General features: G+C 38.0%; 1 protein-coding gene across 5 annotated transcripts in view; it reads left to right on the top strand.

The window, feature by feature from the left end:
- Nucleotides 1-12,501, top strand: part of MKLN1 (muskelin 1) — a 346,320-nt gene that overhangs the window by 188,335 nt on the left and 145,484 nt on the right. For all 5 annotated transcript variants that reach the window (XM_006752700.2, XM_006752701.2, XM_015567031.1 and 2 more), the window contains 2 exons: nucleotides 8,526-8,668; nucleotides 11,110-11,198. In XM_006752700.2, the coding sequence (XP_006752763.1) occupies nucleotides 8,526-8,668; nucleotides 11,110-11,198 (232 nt within the window). The remainder of the gene's footprint in view (nucleotides 1-8,525; nucleotides 8,669-11,109; nucleotides 11,199-12,501) is intronic.

The raw sequence follows: 12,501 nt of genomic DNA, 5'->3' as shown, positions 1-12,501 counted from the left end.
CCAATGGTTAAAAGTAGGTACACCATGAAGAAGTAACAAATGACCACAAACCTGTAAGGAAGGGAAAACCAACAGCTTTTGGACATTTTATCGAGTGTCAATGATATGGGCCAGAAGTTTTGTTTGTAAAAGAGTGCAAACAGGAGGTGTTAGGGAAGTCAAAGAAATCAACGCAGTCACAGATGCTAGTACTGCAAAATGCCTATTTTCATCTCTTTTTTTATTTTCATTTTCAATTATTTGTAATTTTTATAAATAGAAAAAAAATTACAGCCATGTTCATTGTAGTAGGAAGCATATATCTTGAGACCTAATGAGGAAATATTGTTATTGATTCTGGATCATCTTTACTAGTAGGGAGTAAATGTAGCATGAATGAAAATCCCATAAATAATTAAAGATAGGATAGTAATTGTATCATTCTCCATTATCAAATATGTTCCATAGGAAATACTGATACTGCCACAGAAAATATGCCTTTCAAGGTGACTGGTGCATACTTTAGAATTGGTTAAAATGTCTTGATAATTGCTTTAAAAAGATTAGATCACAACTCTTTTATAATTATAAGGTCCTTCCAAGGTAGTTTAAGGAAAAGTATGGCATTAGGTAATATACTTTGCTTTCTGGGGTTAGAGAGAACATTTAAAGTTGTTTAACAAACATCAAACATTCTGCTTTTATATAATCTAAACAGGGCAAAGAAGCTATAGTGATTATTTAATACACTTAGGGTGTGTGTGTGTTGGGGGATGGGGGGTTGGGTGCTTTCGCTTTTGTAATACACTGAAACTGATGTTATTCTTTCTGTGTTTGATGAACCATAAGAATATTATAGGAATAAGAGTTACTTGCTAAATGAGGAAGTAAATAGAAAATATATGCACTTTAACATAATTTCTACCTGTTTTAATGGTATTTTGTCTAAGTTTGTGAAAAGATCATTGTATATATTGTATAATACACTTTAATTAATATAATTTATATGCAATGAAATGCATGGACCTTAGGTGTATTTGAAAAATGCACACACTAATACAATTCATACCCCTGTCAAGATATGAAATGTTTTCATCCCCTCAAATCAATCCTTTCAGTCCCTTACCAGTGAATCTTTAACTCTCACACTCTCCACCCAGATGCAAACACTGTTTGGATTTCGTGTGCCATAGATTAGTTTTGCCAATTCTAAAATGTAATGTAAATGGATTCATGGAGTGTGTGTGTGTGTGTGTGTGTGTAATTTTTTCTATATGGCTTTTTAAAAATGTGTATCTTTATTGATTTCAGAGAGGAGGAAGTGGGAGAGAGAGAGAGAGAAACATCAGTGAGAGGAGAACCGCTGATTGGCTGCTTCCTACACTCCCCCTACCAGGGATTGAGCCCACAACCCAGGCCTGTGCCCTGACCAGTAATTGAACTGTGACCTCATTCATAGGTTGACACTCAACCACAGAGCCACAACTGCAGGGCTATTAACCTTTTAATAACAGAAATTCTATTTAGTTGGTTGTCAATAAAATTTTATCCTATATAATAAAAGTCTAATATGCTAAGTAACCGGTTGTCCTGTCGGCCCTTCAACCAATCAAAGCGTAATATGCTAATAATATGCTAAGGCCGCTGAACTGCTTGCTGTGAAGTGCACTGACCACCAGGGGGCAGACAGTCGACCAGTTGTTTAGTCACTATGACGGGCATTGACCACCAGGGGGCAGACAGTTTGACCGGTAGATTAGCTTGCTTCTGGAGTCCACGGCTGAGTGAGACGTGCGGACAAGCCCTGGAGCCCTCCCACAGTCCCTTCCTGGCTGGCCAACCTCCTGCATTCCTCCCCAGCCCCGATTGTGCACCCGGCCTCTAGTATAGAAGAAGATATTTTCTATTGGATTTAGAGGTATCATAGGTGGAGTGATGAATGGTGTACAGCAGATTGTATAAACACCAATTTTTTAGTAGTTACAACACTGTACCCAACTAACCATTTGTCAGGGAAAACTGCCATCTATCTAAACCAAGACTTAAAATGATGAATAAAGGATGAAAGGAGGAGAAAAGGATGGGAGGAGGGCATGTGCATTAATGAGAAAGACAGAGATGTGAAAGCTCTCTTGCCTACCTGACAGTTGTATTCTTTTTCTTTTCTTTTTAATCTTTATTGTTGGAAGTCTTACATAGGTCGTCCTTTTCCCTCCCATTAATAAATACAGTAGTATTCTTAAGAAACTTTGAATTACTAAAGATCATATTACCACAGCTATCTTATATGGATAAAAAGGATTAATGACTAAAGAATAGCTATCTCAATTTTCCAATTCAGTTTCTATAATAACATTTAATGGTTAAATATCCACAAAACAATTAATATGATACATCAACAAAACCAAGGATAAAAATCATACGAGCATCTCAATAGATGCAGAAAAAGCATTTGACAAAATTCAACATCAATTTATGATGAAGAACCAAGATGGCAGCGTAGGTAAATGCCTGTACTGGTAGCCTTCCACAACCACATCAAAATTACAATTCAGTTGCCCTGACTGGTTTGGCTCTGTGGTTAGAGAGTCGGGCTGTGGACTGAAAGGTCCCTGGTTCGATTCTGGTTGAGGGCATGTACCTTGGTTGCAGTGTAGGAGGCAGCTGATCGATGTTTCTCACTCATCGGTGTTTCTATCCCTCTCCCTTCCTCTCTATAAAAAAACAATAAGAATATATATTTTTAAAAAATTACAACTAAGCTCAGCTGGTCGAATTCCCAGTCAGGGCACATGCCCAGATTGCAGGCTTGATGCCCAGTAGTGGGTTTGCAGAAAGTAGCCGGTCAATGATGTTTGTCTCTCTATCCTTCTCCCTTCCTCTCTCTCTAAAATCAATAAAAACATATTTTAAAAAATTAGAATTAAAATACAGAACAACTATCATTCAGAATTTTCTGAAGGCTGGCTGAATGGAAGTCCTAAAATCAGAGAACTATAAAAGAAAGCACTCAGAGACTGCTAGGAGGGGCGGAGGCTTGGAACAGGCTGGTCCAATACCCATGTGTGATTTTTTTTAATCAGGAGGCATATCGTGGCTGCAGAGGCCTGCCATGAGGAGCAAGGGGTCCCAGCCCCACACCAGTCCCCCAGCCCAGGGTTCCAGAACTGGGAAGAGAAGTCCCCATAATTTTGGGCTTTAAAAACCAGCAGGGATTGTGGCTAAGTAACACAGAGGCTGCTGGAGACTCAGGCAGTTTCTCTTAATGGGCCAGTGCATGAATTTACATGGACTTGCTTCCTCAGAGCTCCAGCGCTGGGGCAATGGCTGGGAGGAGGGCAGACCCAGGGACATGCAGGAAGCAACTGGATTGTCTGGTATCAAAGCAGGAATCCACGGGGGGCTTTCAGGGGTCATTGTTCCTATGCTAAGACCTCTCCCATCACAGAGCTGACTGGCAGCCATATCTGAGTTTCTATCACCTTTTCCCACTCTGTTCTCTCCACTCTGGTGACTCCCTGAGACCCCCTCCCATCGAGTTTGCAGATCCACCCAAGCTGTTTGCAGTGGCTTTTTTCCATATGAGTGGCCTGTCTTGGCTCAGGCTTTAGGCTTTCCTAATATCTTTCAAACAAGCAGCAGCTGGTGTCTGTGCCTCAGGCCTATCAATAAGAGACCCAAGACAACTTGGCCTTGCCTGGGTACTTCCAAATCCAATTCAAGTAGCCACCATCTGTAGATGGCTCGCTCTGTAGCTCATGCTGAATGGCCCTAGGCCCGTGGTCGGCAAACTGCTGCTCGCAAGCCACATGCGGCTCTTTGGCCCCTTGAGTGTGGTTCTTCCTAAGCCTTAGGAGTACCCTAATTAAGTTAATAACAATGTATCTACCTATATAGTTTAAGTTTAAAAAATTTGGCTCTCAAAAGAAATTTCAGTCGTACTGTTGATATTTGGCTTTGTTGATTAATGAGTTTGCTGACCACTGCCTTAGGCAATGGCTGACCTTGCACCTCCCTGGAGGCCCCAGAGCCAGGTATTTCAGTGGGCAGCTTCAGACCATACCATATTACACCTTTACATATCCACAAGCAACACACTCAAGGGACAGTCTCAGTGAGCACCAAAGCCCCACTGAAGCAAGTCCTGCTCCATAGGGGTGTCTTCTGCACAGTAGCTCTTCCAGTGTAGACACAGATGGTCCATTCCTCCCAGTGACGCCAACAGCAATCAAAGCTTGACTACAACAAGACTGTGTACACAGCCCACAAAGGGGTGCACCTAGAGTGCCCAGCTTAGGTGACTGGGGAGGCTGAGCCACTGGGCCCTACAGGACACCTACTGCACAAAGCCACTCTGAGCTATAGCAGCTCTACCTAGTAGATAAAGAACAGAAGAAGTCTCCAGAAAAAGAACTAAATGAAATGGAGGGGAGCAAACTACTAGATACAAAGTTCAAAACAATGGTTATAAGGTTGCTCAAGGATCTTAATGAGAGCTTCAGGGTCTTTGTGAGACTTTGAAGAATCTTGGTGAGAATTTCAATGAAAGGACCAGTCGGAAATGAAGCATACACTAACTGAAGTAAAGAATAATTTACAGGGATTCAACAGTAGAGTAGAAGATTCTGAGAGTCAAATCAATAATTTGAAATATGAGGAAGCAAAAAACACCCAATCAGATGAGCAAAAAGAAATGGAAGCAAGCCAACTAATGGATACAGAGTTCAAAACCATGATTATAAGGTTACTCAAGGGTCTTCACGAGACTTTCACGGATCTTAGTGAGAACTTCAAGAACCTTAGTGAGGACTTCAAGGAGCTTTGTGAGAACATCAATAATATAAAATAGGACCAGTCAGAAATGAAGGATATACTAGTACTACCTGATATGAAGAATAATTTACTGAGAACCAGTTGTAGAGTAGAGGACACCAAGAATCAAATCAAGCAATTTGGAAGATGAGGAAGCAAAAACACCTAATCAGAAGAGCAAAAAGAAAAAGAATCCAAAAGTATGAAGAGAGTATAAGCAGCCTCTGGGACAACTTCAGATGTACCCACATTCCCATCATGGGAGTTCCAGAAGGAGAGGCGAGGGAGCAAGATATTGAAAACCTATTTGAAAAAATGATGACAGAAAACTTCCCCTACCTGGTGAAAGAAATAGACTTAACAAGTGCAGAGAGTCCCAAACAAGAGGAAGAGGTACATACCAAGACACATCATAATTAAAATGGCAAAGGTTAAAGACAAAGAATCTTAAAAACAGCAAGAGAAAAGTAGTTAATTACCTTCAAGGAAACACCCATACAATTGTCAGCTGAATTCTCAACAGTAACTTTGTATGCCAGAAGGGAGTGGCAAGAAATATTTGAAGTGATAAGAAAGACCTACAATCAAGATTACTCTACCTAGCAAAGCTATCATTTAGAATTGAAGGTCAGATAAAGAATTTACCATACAAGGAAAAAGCTAAAGAGTTCATCACCACCAAACCAATATTACATGATATGTTGAAGTGTCTTCTTTAAAAAGAAAGAAAAATAAAAAACATGAACAATAAAAAGGCAATAAATATATATACATCAAGCATTGAATCTAAAAGTCAAAATAAATGAACAAGAATTTGTCATACATTTATTCTTGGCTGGAAGGTGGCTAGGGAGAACTGGCTTGAGAATGGAGATTGGGTTAGCCAACCAACAGTGTCAACCAGAGTCCGATTGGCTGATGTGTAATCTCAGCTCTGGCATTTTTTATAGTCAAGTTATTTAGCCTTACCAAGCCGCAGTTTCTTCATCTGTGAAATGAGGATGAAGAGGATAATTGTTGTTATTAAAATGTTCCTCCTCTTACTAAAATGAGATAATGCGTGTTAAAATCTGAACAGTGTGACAGTCAAGAGACTTACTGCTCACAAAGTATTAGCTCTGATCTTATCTTTCATGTCATCACCAGCTTCATTCTTTTATTTTTTAGAGATGAAATTCACATAGCCTAAAATTAATCATTTTAAAGGGTACAGTTCAGTAGTATTTAGTATATTCACAGTGTTGTACAACTGTCACTTCTATCTAGTTCCAAAATATTTTCATCGTCCCATAAAGAAATCTAGTATCAATTGAGCACTCTCCTTTTCCCCTTAACCCAGCTCCTGGCAACTACTAATTTGCTTTCTACCTCAATGGATGTAACTATCCTGAATATTTTATGGAAATGGTACCATACAATATATGACCTTTGTGTTTAACTTGTTTCACTTAGCATGTTTTTGAGGTGCAGCCACATTGTAGCACATATCAGTACTCTATTCCTTTTTATGGCTGAATAATAGAAATATTCCCTTTTGTTCATCCACTTATCAGTTTTGGACATTTGGGTTGTTTGCATTTTTTGGCCATTGTGAATAGTGCTGCTTTTAGCATTTAGGTTCAAGTGTGTGTGTTTGGATATCTTTTTCACTTTATGTATATGTAAAAGTAGAACTCCTGGGCCATATAGTAATTAATTATATATTTAACTTTTTGAGTAGCTGCCAAACTATATTCTACATTGTCTGCACTGTTTTATATTCCGTATGAGTTACAGTTTTTTTCAACTACACTGATACTTATTATTTTATGTTTATAATAGAGGCCAGGTACACGAAATTTGTGCACTCAGGGTGGAGGGGTCCCTCAGCCCGGATTGCGAGAGGGTGCAGGCCAGGCCGAGAGACCCCACCAGTGCATGATTGGGGCTAGGGAGGGATGCTGGAAGTTGGCCAGCTGGGGAGGGACTGTGGAAAGGCTCCAGGGCGTGTCTGGTCCATCTCACTTAGTCCTGATCGGCCGGACCCCAGCAGCAAGCTAACCTACCAATCGGAGCATCAGTGATCAGTGCACATCAGAGCGATTGGTCAACCAGTTGACTGCCCCCTGGTGGTCAGTGCACTTCATAGCGAGCGGTTGAATGGCCTTGGCATATCATTAGCATATTATGCTTTGATTGGTTGTATGGCCAACTAGATACTTAGCATATTAGGCTTTTATTATATAGGATTATTATTATAGCCATCCTAGTGGGTGTGAAATTTTATTGCATTGTGGTTTTGATTTACATTTTCCTGAGGACTAATGAACATTTTTTAACTTGTCCATTGGCCATTTGTTTATTTTCTTTGGTCAAAGTGTATTGAGGTCCTTTGCCCATTTTTAAATTCAGTTTTCTATCTTTTTGTTGTTGGGCTATAAGAATTCTGTATATATTCTAGATATTAAACCCTTATAAGATATATTATTTGCAAATATTTCTATTCTGTAGGTTGTCTTTCCGATTTCTTACTAATGTCCTTTGATACGCAAAACTTTAATTTTGATGAAGTCTATTTATATTTTGTTGCTTGCACTTTTGGTGTCAATATCTAAGTATTCATTGTCAAATTTCAAGTCATGGAGATTTACTCATATTTTCATCTCAGAACTTTATGGTTTTAGCTCTTACATTTAGATCTTTGATCTTAGAGGATCCATTTGGATTAATTTGATTCATTTTGAGTTAATTTTTCTATATGGAATGAAGTAGGACCAGCTTCATTCTGATCACCTTTATTACCTATATTACCCATTGATATGAACCATGAAGCCACTACAGCATGATGAGTTGTTTTTCTGTATAGCTTTTTCCCCATGTATTCAGTCAGTGGTAGTTTCCTTTTTAATTTTTACTAGAGGCCCCTCGGCCTGGTCTGCAGGGCTTAGGCTAAGAACAGCTCTCTGACATCCCCTGAGGGGTCCCTGATTGAGAGAGGGCGGTTCTTGAGTGACACACCTAGGAGTCGGGCTCCCTCCTCTCTGGTTCTGGGTGTGTCACCCGAGGACCGCAGCTGCCAAGTCACCGTAGCTCTGCAGCTTTTGTGTTGAGCATCTGCCCCCTTGTGGTCATTGAGCATCATAGCTACCAGTTGGATGGTCGCTTAGGCTTTTATATATATAGATATTTGAAAGTATTCTGCATAATGTAAAATGTGTTTCCTAATTGATAAAATAATCCCATTTTATCCTGTGTATAATAGGAAAATGTGAGCTACATTAGATATATTTATAGTAGGTCTGGGTGTTTTAATTTATAAAATTTGCAGCAGTGATTAGTAAATCTCTTGTTTGTTTCTAGGTTTAAAATTTTGTCACTGATTTTGAACACTGAATTTGCTATTATAGTCGATCAGAATGTACTTGTTATTTTTGCATTCTAATATTGTTTTATTTGGTTATTCATAGTCTGTTATATCTTTTCTTGAATGGTACTTCTTGATTATAAGTTGGCTACTAGTCCTTTTTTCCTTGTTCATCTGCAGATGTATTTTCCGGGGGAAAAGTGGTATGTTATGGTAGCCTATATAAGGCTGTTGCATACAATTCTTTAGCATTAAAATAAAAATCTACCCATGCAGGATGGACAGAATAGACCTTATACGTACTTCTCTTATCTGTCCCAAATTTTAACGTTTAAAGTTGTCTCTTTCTTTTAAAAAGAGGAGGATATAATTTGGTCATTCCTTTTTTTAGTACTTGGTTCTGAAGCTTGAAAGGCCTGCTATAGTCCAGAATATCACATTTGGAAAATACGAGAAAACGCATGTCTGTAATTTGAAGAAATTTAAAGTCTTTGGTGGAATGAATGAAGAAAATATGACAGAGCTGTTGTCCAGGTGAGTTATGATTATGGGGTGGAAATCCTTGTCTTCTAAATAAGGTGCAGTCTTAATTTAGTCTTTTATATCTAAATCTGCATGGTTTGATTTTTCTTTCATGGGAGGAAAGAATATTTCCACTATTCTATTTCTAGTGACTTATTTTAGTGTTATGGCTTGAGTTAGCTTTTTTTTTTAAAAAAAAAAATAAATAAAACCCCATCAGATTCTAGTTAATGTTATTGGAGAATTGCATGGGTGGATTCCTCCAATGTTAGTGGGAGTGGGATTCTTATGATATCTTGAGAAAAGGAGTTTTTTAAAACTCCTATGGGAGAATGAGATTTGGTAGAAAGGCTTATTTACATGAAATTACATCCCTCAGTTTCCAAAGTCCCATTTCCCTTAAACCAGTCCTGGAAAAGTTGCAGGTAGAGCTTCAGCAGAGCTAGAAGCAAAGCCAGTGTCCATAGTTTCTGTTCCATGGTGAAGTTGAGTCGGGCACAGCACCAGGCTAATTTTAGTCCATCAGTCCATTGTGTGTGGGGTCCACATGGCTGTGGGCCATGTGGGCTAATGCAGGGGAGCTTGCTCCCTGCAACAAGGGAGTTAGAAGTGCAGGATTTTAAATATTAAATCTTCCGGTGCTTGCAGTGGCTATGTCTATTCTAGCCCATGGTCTGTTCCCAGATATGGCTGACAGGTAAAGCACCTTCCGACGTCACCCAGATCTTACTGGGCATGAGTCTGTTGTCAGGTCCCTTCCCCCAGTGATCTGTGGGGAACAGACCTGGAGAGTGTTCAACTGCAGTTTCCTGGCAAAGCTGTACAAATGGCACTCCTGTGTTATTTAGACTTCCCTTTGCTCCTTTTCTGTTAATTAATTAATAACTGGGTTAATTATAATGGTATCAGTTAATATTGTTACCAAACAAGAAAGCATAAAATTTTGTCTTTTTCTACTTATTTTTATTTATTTTTAAAATATATTTTATTGATTTTTTACAGAGAGGAAGGGAGAGGGATAGAGAGTTAGAAACATCCATGAGAGAGAAACATTGATCAGCTGCCTCCTGCACATCCCCTACTGGGGATGTGCCCGCAACCAAGGTACATGCCTTTGACTGGAATCGAGCCTGGGACCCTTGAGTCCGCAGGCTGACGCTCTATCCACTGAGCCAAACCGGCTAGGGCTTTCTACTTATTTTTTAGTCTTATTTTTGGACTGTAATGACTTTAGAAATACTTTCAACTTTAATCAAATCTTTGCTATAATCTTTGCTATAAAAAAATGTAGATTCTTTGTATGGATGCATGGAACAGAATAACAGATCTCAGTGCTGGAATGGGGCGTGAGAGGGGACAGGAAGAAATTAACCAAAGAATGTACATGCATATATGCATAGTGCATAGATGTAGACAATAGCATGGGGGAGATCTGGGGTGGAGTGGGGTGAGGTTGGGTGGAGGGGGACAAAAAGGGAGAAATTGGGAGACATCTGTAATACTGTCTAATAAAAAATAAAAATATATAGGTTTTATACAAAACATTAATATTGGTTGCCCTATCCAGAAGTAATATTCTGGGAATTTACTCTAAATTGGAGACTAAAAAGAGAAAAAGTATCTGACTGAACCTGGAACAGTGCCTACCACTTGGAAAGAGCTCAGTAAATTTGAGTTTTAACAACATAGACCTCTAGGAATGAAAGGGTTAATTTACCTCATAGATAATGAAAAATCAAATAGACAGTGGAAGGGACAAATAAAAGCATGAGGTTTTAGAATATATTTGTGACATGGTATGTCCCATTAGCACAATAGATTATATAAGTAAATATTACATTAGTACTGATTACATTAATACTAATTACATTACATTAATTAAATAACTGAATTCTTTGACAAATTTTGGCCTTTTTTAAATGATAAGATATGAGGTTAAAGAGCAACCAATGGACTTGTGTGCATGCATATTAGTATAACCTATGGACACAGACACTAGGGCAGTGGGGGCTTGCCCAGGGTGGGAATGGCTGGGGGGAGGGTCAATTCGGGAAAAAGGAGACATATGTAAAACTGTAGACAATAAGTAAAAAAAGAGAAAATAAATAAATAATGATAAGATATGAGGGTGAATTGTTTTGTTTGTTTTTTTTACTTCTTGAATATTTTGTTATATTCAGTTATACATTAAGGATGTAGGTCATCACAGATTTCCATTTTTTAAATTAATATTGAACATTTTTCACTAGCCCTCATAATTAAGAGAATACAGTAATAATGCAGATGATATGAATGTACAAGTTTTGACCTATATTCTCATGTTCAACTACTTCTTTGGTCATATATTTTAGCATTATTTTAACCTTAAAATCTGGGGATGGTACTAATCTGAGTTTTAGTGCAGTTACTAAATTATGAAGTCAGATTTGACAATCTTATTTTTTTTTCCACAGTGGCTTAAAGAATGATTATAACAAAGAAACATTCACCTTGAAGCATAAAATTGATGAACAGATGTTTCCTTGTCGATTCATCAAAATAGGTAAGGTTTTTAGCATTCTGAAATATAAGTAAATTCATAATACCATTGGTCAGCAAACTATGGCTGGCTGAATCCTGTGAGCCCTGTTTTTTTAAAAATTAAACTTTTATGGGAACATTGCCCCACAGGTTGTTCACATAATGTCTATGTCTGCTTTTGCACCACCAAGGTAAACATTCGGTAGTTGGAAGAGACCACATAGCCCACAAAGCCCCAAGTGTTTCAACCTTTGTAAGAAAAGTTTTCTGGCCCTTACTTTGTAACTCTATAACTGACAATTATTTGAAGTGGAACCATTTCCAATAATTTTCTCATTTGAAAGTTTATTGGAAGATTTTATGAAATACAGTGATTTGATTGCCTTGGTTGTTTTATTGAAGATTTATCAAGTTCTAAAGCTATAACATTTTACAATCAAATACTGATGAATTTCTTACAGCAGTTTATTATATTCTCTATTCTGTTCTTTTGTATTTCATTGTCTTAGTGAAATGTTGCTCAAACACATAAAACTAATTTCATGACCTTATGTAATAAATTGCAGAGTATTGTTTGAAAAGTACTACTTAAGGCATGTATTTATTTACCAAGTGTTTTAGCTTGAGAAAATACTTATAATGCCTCCTCAAAATTAATATTTTTAGGGTTATTTTATTTTTCTTTAAGATTTATTATTTAGAAGGTAGGAAAGTTAAGGACTGGAATATTGTAATTTCTATCTATATTGTATACCTTTGGAAATATGGTAAAATTGAGATTAAAGTGAATCAGACTCCTCAGAGAATAATAATGAAAGCCAGAATCCCATGTTTTGATTTGGAAGATAATTTCCTCTTTTGGAACAAGCAGTATACTTCATACTCATTCTTTACTATTCTATCAGAAGTTACCCTGTTTATTTCATTAAGTCAAATAGTACTGTTGTGCAAAAAGAATATCTGAGGTCTTAATAAAGATTATCTATAGAGGGAAAAGTTTTTTAAATAGTTGGGCTGTCCAGTGTATTGTGGGGTTTTTTTTGTAATTATAGTTTCAGTTATCCTATCTAATAAAAGAGAAACATGGTAATTAGCGTATGACCGCTACCCTTCCCATTGGCTAATCAGGGCAATATGCAAATTAACTGCCAGCCAAGATGGTGGCCGGCAGCCAGGCAGCTTAAAGTGGACATGAGGCTTGCTTGCTTCAGTGACAGAGGACTCCAACGTTCCCTGCCTGCCGCTGCAGGCCTCTGAGCTGCAACTCTAAGCAACTATGTAACAAATACAGAAGCTAAACAAAACCCCAGAAACCTGCTTTGGTC

The sequence above is a fragment of the Myotis davidii genome, unplaced genomic scaffold (genome assembly GCF_000327345.1).
Source record: "Myotis davidii unplaced genomic scaffold, ASM32734v1 scaffold1290, whole genome shotgun sequence".
In the NCBI taxonomy this organism is placed as follows: Eukaryota; Metazoa; Chordata; class Mammalia; order Chiroptera; family Vespertilionidae; genus Myotis; species Myotis davidii.
This window is presented reverse-complemented; position numbering and strand designations above follow the sequence as displayed.